General features: G+C 49.6%; 1 protein-coding gene across 1 annotated transcript in view; it reads right to left on the bottom strand.

Annotated features, from left to right (window-relative positions):
* The window catches only part of FBXL16 (F-box and leucine rich repeat protein 16), a 74,608-nt gene that overhangs the window by 13,680 nt on the left and 43,056 nt on the right, over positions 1-17,872 (bottom strand). Inside the window, exons 2-3 of the mRNA XM_073363060.2 lie at positions 11,382-12,100; positions 5,055-5,563 (exon numbers count right to left, since the gene is read on the bottom strand). Coding sequence (XP_073219161.1) covers positions 5,055-5,563; positions 11,382-12,086 — 1,214 coding nt within the window. The 5' untranslated portion in view covers positions 12,087-12,100. The remainder of the gene's footprint in view (positions 1-5,054; positions 5,564-11,381; positions 12,101-17,872) is intronic.

Here is a 17,872-nt window from a genome sequence, read left to right as displayed (position 1 = left end):
ACAAAAGTTTGAGAACCACTGGGGTAAAGGCACACCAGATTTCATGGGGGGAAACCAGTTTTCACAGTCTGTGATGCATTTTTCACAGTCATGAATTTCATAGTGCCCTGCTCACGGTGGGAAGGGAGCACAGTAGCATTTCTGACCACAACTGTGTGACGTTCTGTACCTCAGGGGAACACCCAGCACCCACATGTTCATCTTTATAATATGATTGTGTGATATCTAATGCAAAGTTTGTCATGTTGGGTGTCATCAGAAGGCTCATGATGTACTGAGCATTGTTACAGTAATGTTGTAGGTTATAATCTCACGTATATAGTTATAAGGCTGAAAATGTGTCCTCATGGCTTAAAGCAAGCCCAGGCAAAAACTCTCCATGAGCAGAGGGGCAGTTCACACCTCATCGGGGCATGTATGGGACAAACCCAGCCCAGCCTCCCAGGAACAAAGGACACTGGCCTAGGCAACAACAAAGGATCTGTTGGACTCTTGAGTGAGTTACCCCCTTTCCTTTGGTGATTTTGGGACTACAATGAGGTAATGCTCACTTGACTATGAGGTGGGGGACGACAAAGCCAAGAGGGACGAAAGGACATGATAAAAGGGAGAGATGTTTGCCATGCTCCTTCTCTTCCACCTACATCTACAGACACCACACCAAGCGACCGAAGGGCTGATCCAAGTGGGGAGCCTGGCTGAAGAGCAACCAGCCAGCTTGTGGTGACAAGCATCTAAGTTTGTAAGGGCACTGAAAGTGTTAAGATCAGCTTAGAATGCATTTTGCTTTTATTTCATTTGACCAAATACGACTTGTTATACTTAGATTTTAAGTGATTATAAATCAATCTTTGTAGTTAGTAAATCTGTTTATTCTACCTGAAGCAGTGCATTTGGTTTGAAGCATGTCAGAGACTCCCCTTGGAATAACAGCCTGGTACATATCAATTTCTTTGTTAAATTAATGAACTCATATAAGCTTGTAGCATCCAGTGGGCATAATTGGACACTGCAAGATGGAGGTTCCTAGGGTTGTGTCTGGGACCGGAGATATTGACTAGTGTCATTCGGTTGCACAATCCAAAGAGCAGCTTACATGCCAGAGGTTGTGCGTGAACAGCCCAGGAGAGGGGGTTCTCACAGCAGAGCAGGGTAAGGCTGGCTCCCAGAGTCGAGGATTGGAGTTACCTAGCAGATCACTGGTCCAGACAACACCAGAGGGAAATGTCAGAGTGGTGCAGCGAGCAGGGTGTATGTGCAGCTTGTTACTCCAAGTGGAGTTCACACTTTAAGTGAGTCTGAAGTGCAGTGGCTAAGAACAGTCAGGAGGAGGTCACAGTTTTGTTATTTTCTGTTGCTTATTTTAGGAAAGGAAACTAAGAACAGGACAGCAGGAAAATGAGTGAAAGCTGTCCTCAACACAGAACCCCCCCCCCCCCAAGCTATTGAAACCTATCATGTTGGTTTTGTGAGATTAGCTTCTGCAGAACCAGACCTTGAGCATGTTAAGGTTGTCGAAATTAATGGCAGGGAGTACTTGGGGCAGAAGGATACGGGGGCCCAGATCTCGCTGGTTAAGCAGAGTGTGGTCTAGAGGCCAGTATGCTATCTGGCCAACTGGCAGAGATTGTGGGGATGGGCGAAAGCAGATTCCTCATACCACTAGCTAAAATCCATGTGGTGTGGGAAGGTTTGGAAAGTGTTTTGACTGTGAGGGTAATAGAACGCCTCCTGTTTGACCTGCTCCTTGGTAATGATTTTTTCCATGTAGCTCAGGTTAAAGTATTTGCCTGCAGCAGGAGGGAGCTTTATGCTGGGACCCCTGAGGGAAAGGGTAAGGTCTCAGGAATTGCTGAGAGAATGGGAGAGAGTCTCCTTGATTCTTCTGCAGCAGGGAGAAGCCACATGCTTCCAGGTGGGACAGTGGTTGAGACCAACTCCTGCATTGCAGCTGGAGGCAACACCACATCAGGAAGGGATGGGAGTGTAATGCCTGCCAGGGAGAGAACTGTCCAGGTTGTAATGCCAGCAGGTCACAGCTGAATCAGAGGCAAAATCAGCTCTAGGGAGCTTAGAGGAATGTGTCCCAGAGGAGAGCCCAGAGAAGGGGCAGGGCATCTCAGAAACCACTGAGGTGGGTGAGGATTCCTGTGATTCTGTAACACAGGGAAGTGGGGTGCTTCCGAGTATGGGAGGGGCTGAGACTAGCTCCTTTCCAGCAGAAGGCAACATGCCCTCAGGCGCAGGGGCAGGAGAGGTGTTGTCAGTGATTAAGGAAACTGTCCCAGTTGTTAGCTGGCAAAGTTTTGCAGATGAACAAGAGATAGAGCCCTTCCTAGGGAGCACAGAGAAATGTGTCTTAGGAGGGGGCCCAGAGGGGGAAACTGGGGAAGGAATAGTGGGGGTACAGGAATGTCTCCTCACTGGTCACTTGGGACAGGATGCCCAGGACACTAGGAGGATGGCTGAATCAGCATCTGTGCACCCAGGCACTCAGCCTGTGACTCAGGTTTTGAGAAGGAACGGTGTAACTGACCTCCTGGAGGGGAGCAGTCACACAGCTGACTTCTCAGGGACAGGGAAAGGGATGCTGGAGGGTACCCCAATCCAGGTCCCTATTTTTCAGGATGCTATTTCTGATAATTTTTTGGAAAGTAACTGTGTCTCTTTAAATCAAGATGCAGCTCCAATGCCTGTGACAGCAGAGGAGTTGGGACCAGGAAATTGCCAGGGTGGTAGTTTGCCAGAATACAAATGACCCAACCGGCAGAGAGGGGGGTGTTTTCTTCCAGGCTGGTGAGACACAGAGAACAGTTATGGGAAAGCTGCTGGGAAAAGGTGCATCTGATCAAAGAGTAAACACACCTTGCCCACAGAGCACAGATCATAGTCCTCTAGGAAAAGGGGTCAGGGAAGGAGTCAGTGCTGGGAAGGGGAAACACAGGGTAACCCCCAAAGGGAAACTGGATTTTCTGCATATGTACAGTCCTGGGGTTGGGAGACTGCTCCACAAAGGGCCAGCCAATGTGCAGGATCCCCCTGAACACCTATCTTGCCAGACCCTGAGGCACCAAAATTCCAGAAAAAATGATTAAATTAAGAGCCCACAAAGATGGGAACACTGGAGGGAAGGAAAAGCCAGTGACTGATTACATGGGAGAGAGTCAAAGGACACCATGGGTAATGAATAAACTACCCTCAAACTACACTATCTGAACAGAGGGCGTGGTGTCATAAAGATACTTGTAAATACCATCTGTGATAAAAATGTTGGTATTAATGTTAAGTTTTGGGATAAGAATTTTGTTACTGATGTTAAATCTTATGTTAATGCTACTTTTCAATTAATATCTGTAAACAGGTTTAAAGCTGATCACAGCAGAGAAACCATAAAAAACCTGGTTTGCTGTGTCTGAATGGGGAAACTGAGGCACACCGCCTCATGGCCTTAATGGCTGGATGCCAAAAGAACTATAACACAAACTTTGAAATAGTCAGTGACTAAACCTCTGGCAGTAAACTAAGGGGGAGGGATAGTTCAGTGGTTTGAGCATTGGCCTGCTAAACCCACAGTTGTGAGTTCAATCCTTGAGGGGGCCATTTAGGAATCTGGAGCAAAAATTGGGGATCGGTCCTGCTTTGAATGGGGGGGGGTTGGACTAGATGACCTCCTGAGATCCCTTCCAACCCTGAGATTCTATGATTCTAAGGGGGGAGGTGTGATGTTCTGTACCTCGGGGGAACACCCAGAACCTCCATGTTCATCCTTATAATATGATTGTGTGGTATCTAATGCAAAGTTTGTCATGTCAGCTGTCTTCGGAAGGCTCATGATGTACTGAGCACTGTTATAGTAATGTTATAGGTTGTAATTTCATGTACATAGTTATGAGGCTGAAAATGTGTCCTCATGGCTCAAAGCAAGCCCAGGCAAAAACTCTTCAGAAGCAGAGGGGCAGTTCACACCTCATCGGGGCATGTATGGGACAAACCCAGCCCAGCCTCCCAGGAACAAAGGACACTGGCCTAGACAGCAACAAAGGATCTGTTGGACTCTCGAGTGAGTCACGCTCCTTCCTTTGGTCATTTTGGGACTACGATGAGGTAATGCTCACCTGACTGTGAAGTTGGGGGCAAAGCCAAGAGGGAAGAAAGGACATGATAAAAAGGAAAGACGTATGCCATGCTCTTCCTCTCTCTTCCACCTACATCTACAGACACCACCCGCCAAGCGACTGAAGTGCTGATCAAAGGGGAGAGCCTAGTTGAAGGCCTGTGGTGAGAAGCATCTAAGTTTGTAAGGGCACTGAAAGTGTTAAGATCAGCTTAAAATGCATTTTGCTTTTATTTCATTTGACCAAATATGACTTGTTATGCTTTGACTTATAATCACTTAAAATCTATCTTTGTAGTTAATTAATCTTTTTGTTTATTCTACCTGAAGCAGTGCGTTTAGTTTGAAGCGTGTCAGACTCCCCTTGGGATAACAAGTCGGGTACATATCAATTTCTTTGTTAAATTGACAAACTCATATAAATTTGTAGCATCCAGCGGGCATAACTGGACACTGCAAGTCAGAGGTTCCTAGGGTTGTGTCTGGGACCAGAGATATTGGCTAGTGTTATTCAGTTGCACAATCCAAGGAGCAGCTTACATGCCAGAGGCTGTGCGTGAACACCCCAGGAGTGGGGGTTCTCACAGCAGACCAGGGTAAGGCTGACTCCCAGAGTCAAGGATTGGAGTGACCTAGCAGATCACCGGTCCAGATAACACCAGAGGAGAACATCACAATTCTTGCTTCTCAGCAGTGATGAGAGGCAGCTTGCTGCTACTCCAGCCCCAGCCTCTCCCATCAGGAGGTGCTGTAGGGAATGGAGCAGGATCTTGAGCTGTATTGTCCTCATTTCTCCCTCTATAGGGGAGCTGACAGCTATTCTAATCCCAGCCTTTCCCAGCAGCAAGCTCTGTAGGGAATGGTGAGCAATGCTAGTTGTGCTCCCAGCTGTTCCTGTCTCAGCTCGACACAGTAGGGGTTATCAAAGCTACCCACCTACCTGTCAAGAACGAGCTCCTCCAGTTTATGCAGGTCACAGGCGATATACTCCAGGGCCATGTCAGTGATCCGAGGGCACCATGAGAGATCCAAGCTCCTCAGCTTCCGCAGGTTCTCAGCCACGAGCTCCACCCCATCATCAGTCACCTTGGAGCAGCCAGAGAGGCTCAGCACGGTCAGGTTGGGCAGGCTGTGCACCATGTTGACCACCCCATGGTTGGTGATCTCCCAGCAGGAGCTGAGGCGCAGGGTGTGGGTGGTATAGCCCTGCTTGGCAGTGAAGTAGGCTAAGGCTGTGTCCGTCACGTGGTAGGCCTGCAGGTTGAGCTCAGTCAGGTTGGGAAGCAGCTGGGAGATGGCGGCAATGGCATCATCAGCCACATTGATGCAGTCGCTGATGCTTAAGGAGGTGATGCGAGCATTCAGGCTCGACCACAGGCCGGCTTCTGTGAAGTCATTGCAGCCAGAGAGCTCCAGGCGCACCACACCCTGCATCTGCTCCAGCATCACCTGCCAAGAGACATGCTGTCAAGCCCATGGGCACTGGGCAATCCCTCTGCCACACTTCATAGATTCATGGAGTTTAAGGCCAGAAGGACCATTACATCATCTAGTCTGACCTCCTGTACTTCACAGGTCACTACATTCTACCCATGTGTTGAGCACAATAACTGGGGTTAGACTAAAGCTTTTCAGTTCTCAGGAGACTAAACTACTGTGTGCCACGGGTGCACCAGTGCTCAAGGCCCCAGTAATGGTAGGGAATTGTTTAGGTGTGACATGCCTGGATGATCCTAGAAAGCAACACATGCCCCACGCTACAGAGGAAGGTGAAAACCCCCAAGGTCCCTGCCAATCTGACCTGGGGGAAAATTCCTTCCTGACCCCGACCTGGAGATCAGATGGACCCTGAGAATGAGAGTGAGATACACCAGCCAGCATCTAAGAGAGATAAGTTTTTGTACCGCCTCAGAGCACTCTTCCAATCCATGTGGCTGTCCCATCCCCGGCTGTGGCCAATCCCTGCTGCTTCAGAGGAAAGCACACACACAAAAAACCGCACCCCAAAACCCAGAACACACCTGGCCAATTGTTCATCAAGCTACAAATCCTTCCTGAGCCCTGCAGGTGACTGGCTGAAGGCCTCAAGTATGATATTTCTCCTGAGCGGCCTCTGAATCTCAGTTATATGCTGCAACATAAAGATGTGAAGATCCTAGCCTCTCCTTGGTTAGTCTCCAGCCCACCTTCTTCCCTCCCGCCACCCTTCCATGCTCAATTCCTGCTTTTTCTTTTCCTGTGTCACCTGTTGTTTGGCCATGGAGCCAGGCCTGTCCTGTTATGTATCCTCTTCCATTAATATGGCTCATATGGTCTTAGACATACAGTGAAACCTAGTGAAAATGAGCCCCACTGAACCAATGCAAACACTTCCCCCAGGACTCAGGGGGCTACCCTCTCTCAGAGCCTCTGCTCTGCTGGAGACATTAGGCACAACAGATTAACAGAGGACCCTGCCAGCAGTCCTGGGTTCTGCCCCCTGTGAGATCCTTGAGACCTAAGCTCTGCTGGAAAGTGATACGCCCCCTCAGCACATCCTGGTGGAGTTTGTAACACCTAACTTTAGGAAGACCTGTGTCGTGGGGCTCATGGTGCATACAAGCTCAGGCAACTATACCAGTGAAGTTTATAACCTCTTGGGGCACTCTAACCCAGGCTGTCTTACACCAGAGGCATGCCTGAGTCCTGTAAGGACTGCACGTGAGGCACAGTGGGTGTTCTAAGCACCCAGAACAGCACGTGGAACTTTCAATTTCCATGAGTGCAGCTGACAAAAAAACCCTGGTCTCCACTTAAAATGTAGGACAATATAACTATGGCCCTCCAGGGTATGAAAAATCAGTGCCTTTCAGTGCTGTAGCTACACGGACCTAACCCCTGGTGTACACACAGCCACTCTAGGTCAATAGAAGAATGCGTCTGTTGACCTAGCTAGTGTTGCTCGGTGAAATGGTGTTTCTACAGCAAAGAAAAATCCCCCTCCATCTCAACAGAAGCTTGTTAAAGTGAGAGAGTATGTTGGTAATGCTCACATGCTCACAGATGTCTCTCAGCGACAGTGAGCTCTGTGGCCATGTCCACATTACCGGGTTATACTGGCATAGCTACAGTGACATAACTAAGCCACTATTGTCTCCATAGTGTAGACATTGTCACAGAGGTCACTGCAGCTGAAAAATATCTGTGAGCATGTGAGCATTACCAGCATACTCTCTCCCCATTTAACAACAGCTAAGAAAATCCCCAGACCAGCGGTTCTGACCCTGCGGGCCACATGCGGCCCAATTAGCACATAGCTGCGGCCCAGACCAGCTGTGTGCTAAAGTCTGGTCCACATTTCCTGGGTCTGCCAGATTCCTTGCTGGCAGGCATGGGGGGGGGTTCGGGCTGCCCTGCCACCCGGTGGGGTTGGGGCTGCCAGCTGGCCCTGTGGGGTTAGGGGCCTGAGGTATGGGGCAGCCACCCAGCCCCGCAAGCTCTGGGGTCCAGGACAGCCACATGGTGGAGGTCTGGGGTCAGGGCAGCTGGCCGGCCCTGCAGGGTTGAGGGTCCGAGGCTGCTGGGTCCCACATGTTTGAGGGTCCGTGGTCTGGTGCAGCTGCCCAGCCCTGTGAGCTCCAGGGCAGCTGCCCGGCCCCAGTCTGGGGCAGTTGCGTAGTGGGCATCCAGGGCAGGGGTCCAGTGCACCCCATGTGGCAGGGGTCCGGAGTCAGGGCAGCCGGCCCACCCCGTGTGTGTGTGGGGGGGGGTCTGGGGCTGCCGGCCCACCCCGTGGGATCCAGGGCAGCTGCCTGGCCCTGCAACCTCTGGGATCTGGGGCAGCCAAGCAGCGGGGGTCCAGGGCAGGCAGCCAGCCAGCCAGCCCTGAGTGGCAGGGGTCCGGGGTTGGGGTCCGGGCTGCCGCTGCCTTGCCTCCCAGCCTCTGTGGCCTAGGAGGTAACACTTTGTGACCCACATAAGTGGCCCACAATGTGTAATAAGTTGAGAACCACTGCCCCAGACTAAAGCTCTCTGTTAAGGCAGAGACACTGTCAGGAATATATTGCCTTCAAAACAACACGTAAAACACAAATGCTTGATGTACACACCTGAGCCTCCAACATAACATTAACTCTGCTCCTGGGTCCCCACCCACATACCACCTAGACGTCACAGTCCTCTTCATTCACACTTCCCCTGTTGGCTGTAGCTCACCACCATCCCCATCCAGACACTAAATTCTAACCAGCAAACTATCCATCCACCACTCAGGCTAGAGCATCACCTTTCTCCAGCCTGCCCTCCTGCTACAGCCCAGATGTGAAGCCTTGTCACACCTTGACCTTCCCATGTATCCCAGTGGTCACACCCTGCCTCACCTTGCCTACCATCTCTGCTCTGCAGTCAATCCCATGTGCTTGAGGGAGGGATGGAGGAAGGGGGAAGGCCTTCTTGGGACCTCCAGCAAGATGTCATTTTAATGTCATCCTGTATCCCCTCCCTTTGGGTTAGTCACCAAGTCACATGATGCAGGCTTAGGGAGCCAGGATGCAGCCAAAGGATCTCCCCTTCCTCTGCCTGGGTCCTGCACACTGCTCTGGCAGCAGCCACTCTGGCACTAGGGGGCACCAGCTTACAAATCTGGGGGACTCTTTCCAGCATGGCACTCATATCCCAAGGTTTACCATCTTGTAATCCACCCTGACACCCTCCTGATGGGTGGAAGAGATTCCCTGCCCTGTAGCTGATGAAGGCTGGAAGACTGGGAATGGGCTTTACCAGCACACATCTACGGAGGGCTCTGCTGGAATGGATACACACAGCAGGGTGGACTTTCTGCTTATGGAGCATTGATGAGGAGTCTCCTGGCTGGAAGGGCAGGGGAAAATGGGGTTGAGTTAAGGTTAGCCTTGAAAATGTAACTACACCTTTCCTGTGTGTGTAACAGCAGTGTATAGAAAGATGATAGTATCCCTATCCCTTCTTGTGGTGCTCACCATGCTCTCCATTTTAGATGCCACCAGAAACCAGCCAGAGCAGCAGGATGGACATAGCTAGGCCCGGCATGCTTGTGTATGGTTATTTGGAACCTAACTGTGTGTCTGTGATTGCTTTATATTATTCTTGTTGTGTAAAGAGCAAAAGACACAACAATCCTGGGGGCATTGAGAATTTTGTCCAGCGGTGCAGGTATTGGGCCAAGACTCTGGAGACCTGGGCTCTATTCCCAGTTCAGTTGGATGACCCCTGGGCAAGTCACTTAACCTTTCTGTGTCTCAGTTTCCCCATGTATAAAATGGGGAGAATAATACTTGCCTCCTTTGTACAATGCTGTGGGATATGTGGATGAAAAGTCCTGCAGAAAAGCTAGGTAGCAATATTATTATGGCCAGATTGTTTTAAAGGGCAATGGAGTAAAGGGTCTTTACTCTGCGCTGTCAAAGGTTTGTGCCCGGGGACAGATTTCACTTGGAATGCAGCAAGGAAGTGGAGGAGAAGATGGGGAGTCATAGAGTTTAAGGCCAGAAGGGACCACCAGACCATCTTGTGACAATCTGACCTCCTGTCCATAAGTCCGCTGACATCACCCAGCACCTGCACACTAAATCCAACAACTGAACTCAGCCCAAAGGATTACAGCTCATGGGAGACTAAAGGATTATGTGTCACAGGCAGAGAAAAGTGGGGACTGAGGTGTACCAATGCACAAGGCAAATGGAATGGCAGAAAAATGATTAAGTGAGATGCATCCAGATAATCCTGCAAAGTGACCTTCACCCACATGCTGCAGAGGAAGGCAAGCACTTCCCAAGGTCACTGCCAGTCTGACCTGTGGGAAATTCCTTCCCAACCACACACAGGGTGATCAGCTAGACCCTGAGCACATGAACAAGAACCAGCCAGCCACACACCTGAGTGAAAGAATTCTTGGTGCCACCTCAGAGCCCTGCCACTCTGGCTAGTGTCCCATCTCCAGCTGTGGCCATCAATGATACTTCAGAGGAAGAAGATCAACTCCCCACCTCAGCATACATTGGAAGGGAAAAAAAATCCTTCCTGGCCCCTGCAGGTGCCTGGCTAAAACTCTGATGCATGAGCTTTTAGGAAGATAAGCCAAAAAAACAGAAGTGAGTCCCAGGGCTGTTGAGTCCTGCCCCCTGGGGAGAATGAGGGGATCTCAGCATGGGGGCCTCGCTCACCTCCTTAATGCAGAAGTGCTGCTGAGTGCGGAGACTAAGGAGTGATGAGTCTGTGCCCTGTCCATAATGATCCACTCAGGCTGACTCAGTTGCCTGGGGATGAATGTTGTATCATATCATGCAGGCTTTCTCAGCTGGATCCCAGACCTCAGTAGGGGGCAGCGAATCTAGTATTCCAACTCTGAGAGAAGATAGTGAGGCGGAACTATGGGAATGGCTAAAGGAAGCAATCTCTTTAGCTGACACAGATCTGTTTAACAAGCTCCCAGCCTCCTAGGGAAGGGAAGAATCATGGGAATTTGTAGCCAATATATTTGGATACAAAGCATTCTGTCTGGACTGTGGCTACAGAATTAAAGGAGCATGTTTTCTCTTGCACTGCACTATGGCAAGTGAGAGTCCGGGCAGCGTAGGCAGAGAATCACACCAGCAATCAGAGTGGTGTTAGGCTGATCTTGTGGGTAAGGCACTGGCCTAAACCTTAGGTCAGGTGGATTCAATTCCTCGCTCCACCACAGCTTTCCTATGTGATCTTGGACAATTCACTTAAAATCCCTCTGGGCCTCAGCTGCCCATACATAAAATGGACATAACAACACTTCCTTCCTGTCTCTTGCCTGAGATTCTGAGCTCTTTGGGGCAGTGATGGAGTATCTATACAGCACCTTCCACAATGGGGCCCTGCTCACAGTTGGTACCTGAGGTGCCACTTCTGTAATAACAACAGCCCAGCTGTGGTGCGACTGACCCAGAAATACCATGCTTAGCTCACCAGAGAGAGATTGGATGGAATTCAGACCCCCAAAGAGAGGTAGGATTGTTTCAGGGTCACAAGGAATAATGGGATGGAATTCAGCAATGGCAAATGAAGTGAGTTCTATGGGGCTGTGGAAAAGGCTTCCTAGGAAGCACTGGGAGCACCATCATTTGAGACATTTCAGACCAGACTGGAGAGAACTCTAGAAAACATCCTATCAGGAAGAACCCTGCCTTGCTCCCGGGAGCTGGACTGCAGTGAACAGGAGTCTTCCATCACTCAGCCGCATCTCGGTGGTTCCCGGTAGCCAGACTGGGGGCAGGAGACCTACCTCGAGCCCTGCGTCCGTGATGGTCGATCTCTTAAGGCTCATGGACTTCACCCCTTTCTTGGACAGGGGGTAGTTGTCAATGAACTCACAAATGTCCAGGTCTGAGACCCCCACCAGACAAAAGCTGTCAAAGCCCCGGACAGCAAAGCCCTGGAGGTTAACAAACTCCTTCTCACCGCTGGGCAGAGTGTTGTAGAGCTCTTTGGTGTGCAGCACTGGTGTCAGGCCTACCCAGAACTTGGACTGGTACAGGACCCGCCTCCACACCTTACACACCTGGGCCAGGACACATTTCTCACAGGCTGAAAAGTACCAGAACAAGCGGTTGAGGATCTTTTCATCCACAGCAAGCTGCCTTTCCGTGGGGGAGCCAGGGAGCCTCTCTGGGGAGGGGTGCTCATTTCTCAGGGAGGCCTCACTCAAGTTCAGTCCCACCATGGAGGTGCTGGAAGGGGACGGCACCCCTGCCAGAGTCGCCAAGGACAGTGGTGATGCCAGACTGGGTATGGGAAGGTCACTGTGATTGGGTAAGGCTGGGCTGATGATAGCAGGCACGGAAGAAGGCTGGCACAGCCGGTTTTTCACTGCTGGTGTCCCTTTGGTGATGCTGGCAGAGCCAAGTCCATTGGGCTGGGTGGGGATCTTCACCAATCCATTCCGGGGTAAACATGGGGGCTTGGTGTCACCAGTACTCTGGTTCGACATCTTCTACAGTCACTCTGGAACACAATGGGGAGAGGTTAGGGGGCAGTTCTCTCTCCCGGGTGCCTCTCTGGAGACCCATTGGGAGAGGGAGGAGCCTGAGATGCACATGGAAACCAAGGGCAAAGCTGAGATGCAAGGCCAACTGAGTCTAGAGGTGCTCTAAGAATCTCACCTTGTCCTGCCCCCTCCCTGTGTACTTTACATTTCCAGAGACCCCCACTGACCCTGGCCTTAAATGCTCCATCTGGTCTGCAAATGGTGGGGCTCTGGCCCAGGGGGCAGTGTCATTCAGTGGACCTGCCACTCAAGGGCAGTTGGGATATTAATGCTCCAGGACTGCAGTTACCTGGCTGAAGCTCTTAGTTAAAAAAAAAGGCCTGAACATGCAACTGATGCCCAAAGGAGAATGGTTTTGTAGGTAAAGGCTATGGCTGAGAGTCTGGAATTCGGGGGCCCAGTCCTGCCCTGATTCACACAGTGTGCAGCCTATCTCAGATTTCCTATGGCATCCATCTCAGTGGGCTCTAAGCACTGATTTGAATTTCATTGGGGTTGCAGAGGGTGTAGATTAGGGCAGTCCATGTATCTGAGAATGATATAGATCAACAGCTTGACCTTCGCAGCTGAGAAAGCAGTGTGGTCTAGAGGTTTGAGCACATCCCTGGAACCACTGAGGTTCAGGCCAAACACTCTCATTTTGGTCTTGAGCAAGTCACCTTTCTGCCTCAGTTTCCCCCTGTAAAACTGAGATAACTATAACTGGTAGGGATGTATCTGATTCTGGCCCTCTGTCACAGTAATAACAGGCATGTTTCATTTTCACAGCACTTATAAGATTCACAATCCACCCAGAGAGGTACAGGAGTGTTATTATTCCCTTTCTCAGAAGGGGAAACTGAGGCAGAGAGGTTAGGTGATTTCAGAAGACACCAGTGTGAGTGTCAGGATTAGAACTCAGGTTAGGAGTTCTGCCAGTTGACACCAGCCCTGGATCTGCCTCCACAGTGCTAGAACCATAACATTTCAGCTGCGCTACATCAAATAACACTGTAAGTTGTCATCTGCCCATCACCTCCCACAAAGCAAGGTGGCTCCAAGACTGTCAAAAAGGAAGTGCTGCAGAAGAGCTAAGGTCATTAGAGGGATGAGGGTACGCTGACCCTAGATAACACCATCATCACTCATTGCAGGAGGCCCCTCCATCAAGAAGGAACTTTTTCTTTCTGTCCCTTCCCGGCTGCATCACTCACTTGACCATCAGCCCTACAGTGCGAGTCACAACTCTGCAACAAAAGGAACAGGGATTCCATGACTGTAACTGCACAGTGTAGGGATCCCTAGAAGGAAACATGACGCCTTGTTCTATTTCCACACACAAGGGGAGCTTGAGTGGGAATGGGACAATCCGTCTTGCAGTTTTACTTTCAAACTGCAGCAATCCTGGGTCTCCAGACAAGCCAATCTTCTCTCCCTGTGGCACATGTTTATCCCAGCATGTGCCACTAGAGGCCGCCATTCTCCTCTGTATATAAGCAGACCCAGTGCAATTCAAAAGGCAAGGATGGGACAATAACATGAATCTCTAAATCTGGTGTGTTTGTAGTGGAAGGGGTGAGGGCAGGGGTGTGTGGAACTCTGAAAGGCCTCTCTCTCTCTCTCTTTCTCTCTCCTTACATGGTCCTCCTCACTGTCATATCTGGAACCAGCACACTGAAAACTCAGGAGCAGACTCTTTCTTTCACTGGCAAAAGCCATGATATTCAAAAGAATGCTTGCCTCACCATCCTCAACTCACCTCGATGAGACCACACGGCTCTTTGGCTCTGCACCAGCACCACCACAGCACAATGGGGTGTAATGCTGGGTGCAGAGGGGGTACTCCTCCCTCTGCCACCCTCAGGCAACCTCGCTGACTCAATGGGATCCCTCAAGAGGGGAACTCAGGGCAGAATCTGGCCTAAAATCAAACAGTCTTTCCTTCCTCTTTACAATCAATGGAAGGCAGCACTTTAAATCCCTTTAAATAGCTCCATGAATGCAAAGCATCAACATCTTCCATTGATGTAAACATGGCCTTTGATCTTCTTGGGTTGGAAAGCAGCACCCCTGTCTCTTTGTTATATGTTTGTACAGTGCCTTGCATACCAGTGCTAAGGACTACTGTAGTCCACACAATAAATAATAGCATTCTGAAGACTTCATTCCTGGTACAAAATAAATCTGTAGAGGAATAGGGATAGGGTTAGCACAGTTTGATGCTCTGGAGGGTGTGGGGTGGGCTGTTTAACTAAGATCTGATCCTGCTCCAACTGGAGACACTGGCAAAACTCCAATTGGGCCTGATTCATCTATACCAATGCACAGTAGGTGTAAAACACTAGAGGTGAAATCCTGACCCCCACTGATGTCAATAGGAGCTATGTCATTGACATAATGGGCTGGGTTTTCACCCTCTATCCTGAATTATTATTTAACCCAAGGCTCTTCACACCACTCTGGACAGTAACCTTAACGTGGGTGTGAATGGAACTGACCCCACTTTGCCCCTCTAGAGCAGTGTCAAGGGGCTTTAGTATAGATGAGAAGCTGGCCCTATCCTTCTAATTTGGTAGCATTTTACACCTATCTTACAATTATATAAATGCCTGCCCCAGGTGCGGGGGCGATGGAGAACTGGGACCATTGACGTATGAATGTTCATAGTTGTATTAGACACAATGAAAATGTATATGGGCTATGAACCATCATGATTCAGGGCACCAGCTGAGTCCCAGTCATGTTAATGCATAGCTGTCCATCAAGAGCTTTCTTGCACCTTCCTGGGGGCAGCTGGTATTGGTCACTGTCAAAGAGTGGATGTTTGGTTCGATCTGTTATGACAAGCCCTATGTTCACTGGGCGCAGGATGGGGGCTGGATGCTGATCCCAGCCCTCCTTCATTGTAGGAATGTGTGTGTCACAGGAGAACAGGAGCAAGAACCCAGGGCAGTTGGATTCTCAAGTGGGGCAGCTCAATAAGATGAAGGCTGGTGAGTAGCAGCTGGTGAGAGAGGACTGCAAACTGAACCTTGTTAAAAGGTATGAGAGGGACTGCTGCTGCATGTGCTCCTAGCACCTGGAGGCATCGTGCCTGCCCATTGTTGTAGGTGGCTAAAAGCGGCAGTGGAGCCCGGAGTTGGCTGCCTGTAAGGTTTGCCGAGTGTTATTCTGCATGCCAATCATCCTGTGTGCATTACAAATGAATAAACAGGTATTCTGTTTAAAAATCACTGTAATAGGGATTGCATGGCTAAGGTGCCAGACAGTGCTTGGGAGAGGGGTGAGGACAACATGGCAACAACACTTTGTAACTAAAAATTGTTGTTTCCAGCCAAAATCTTACTTTAATTTGCCCGCAATGCATTAACATGGCCAGAAGGGAATTTCCTTCCTGACCCCAAGCGGCTAATACAACTATGAACACTCCAATGTCAATAGTCATCGCCCCGCACTTGGGGCAAGCATTTACATCATTGCAAGATAGATGTAAAATGCTACCAAATTAGAAGGGTAGGGCCAGCTTCTCATCTACACTAAAGCCTTGTCTACACCACAGTGTAGATAAAAAGTTATGCTGCTTTAATTAAACCACTGCTGCCTGCCCACACTATGCTCCTTGTGTCCGGAGCAGAGCACATCCACACTAGCAGCTCTTGCATCAATACAAATGCACTCACTGTGGGTAGGTGGCTATTCCACTGTGCAACTGGCCACAGGGTGGTTTGGGAAGGGTTTGCAATGCCTCATGGGACAGTACAGTGTAACATGATGCAGATTTCTCAAACCCATCATTCCATGGGCTGTCTACTAAATTGTCAGCCACTTTTCAACTAAAGTGTGTCCGGGGAGGGGGAGGGAGGGTGTGATAGGAAGTGTGTGTGTGGGGGGAAGAGACGGCAACAGAATGTGTGTTGGGGAAGTCTGTGTATTGGGGGAGAGTGTGTCGGCTTGCTGTCTCTTTAAGTTCAGACAGCAGCCTGAGCAACCAATCCTGGGGGAGGGGACACTCCCCCACATCAGCCCCCGGCTTTGCACAGTACAGCAGTTTCTCCCCCCTTCCTTCCGCCCTCCCTCATCCCACCCACCCCCTGCAGCAGCAGCCCACTCTGTCTGCATATGGTTCTGTGATTCCCTCCAAGTTCTCCCACAGCCTCCTCAGCTGCTGGCAGTGGCATCCTCAGCAGCTCTGTGAGCCCTCCATGCTGAGGAATGTCAAAGCTTCCTGGAGTTTTAAAAGAGGAGGGGTATGTGACAAGTTCACCCCTCCCCGCCCCCGGTGCCACCTGGAACTGGGGTACTGCTGAGCCCTCTGACTCAGCAGCCTAGGCTCCCTCTCCTGCTGTGCTTCTGTGACAAGCTGTAGACATGTTCCTAGTCTTACACTTTCACCAGTATACACACAGGTAGGGACACACCCAGCTGCAGTTACATGCAGGCTCTCTGACCAGCCACTGCATGTGAACCAACCATAGAGAAGCTACAGCCAAAATAAGCCCCAGCTTTCCAGCCAAGGACCCCAGAACAATATCATCCTGCCCTGGTCCAAACCCCAACCAGTATTAATTTATTATTCAGTTCTCCTCCCACACAGTGTAGAGAGGAATATGCAACAGCCCCTCTGAAGTAAGATTCCCACAGACTTCACTCCAAGCTCACTGCTTCAGATAAAGCAAAAACAAGTTTAGAAGATAGACTTTAAGTGATTATAAGTGATAGCAAAGAGATCAAAGCAGATTACCTAGCAAATAAACAAAAATGCAACCTAAGATTAATATACTAGATGGACTGGATTTGAATTAACAATCTCTCACCCCAACTGATTACACAAATGGGCTGCAGATTCTTAAACTCAAGCTACACTTGCTTTGTAGCTTGGAATCCCCAGGTCTTTCATACACCAGCTAGAAATCCCTTTAGCCCAGGTCCAGTACTTTCTGCGTTCAGTCTTTGTTCCTTGGATGTTTCCAGGAGTCTTTTTGTGTGGGGAGTAAGGAACAGATGATGTCACTCCCTGCCTTATATAGCTTTAGAATATGGCAGGAACCCTTTGTTTCAAAACTTGGTTCCCAGATCAGTTTGTGGGAAAATACTGACTTCCCAAACATGTAGTCTGGTCCCATGCCCTTGCAGTGTTATAGCAGCCATTGCTTACAGGTTGGCCAAAACACCCACAGGAAGGTTAAGCTATTCCACAGTCCATAGTCTTTGCTGATGGGCCATCAGCACTGTCTGGCTTCTTCACTGTTGTACCTGAGAGGCTGGCTGTGGGTGTTTTCCAGAGTAAGCCCATTTGAAATACAGATCTCTAGTCAATAGTCATAACGACAGATACAAAAATGATATATGCATACAAATAGGATAATCATATACAGCAAATCAAAACTTTTCCAATGACACCTCACGTGACTTATTGTACAAAATGCATCATAATTATGCCATAACCATATTATAATATTACTATGACAAATATGGGGTGCAGTGTCACAGGGTGCATGCCTGCAGAGCAGCTGAGTTCAAAACAGTGAGTAGAGGGGGCACAATGGGCATCATGGAATACTGGGGAAGGTCAGTTATGTTGACATAACGAACGGTAGCGTCTACACTGGCTCTTTGTTGACAAAATTTTTGCACAGAAAGCTCTATGCTTCTCGTCAAGGTGGTTTCATTTTGTCACCAAAACCGAAGAGTTTTTTTGCCAAAAGTGGCATTGCAGTATGTACATCTCCACTGTTTTGCCACCAAAAGCT

Source organism: Lepidochelys kempii, chromosome 10, assembly GCF_965140285.1.
Source record: "Lepidochelys kempii isolate rLepKem1 chromosome 10, rLepKem1.hap1, whole genome shotgun sequence".
Classification (NCBI taxonomy): domain Eukaryota; kingdom Metazoa; phylum Chordata; order Testudines; family Cheloniidae; genus Lepidochelys; species Lepidochelys kempii.
Note: the sequence above shows the minus strand (reverse complement) of the source record. Positions and strands in the feature narration are given on the sequence as shown.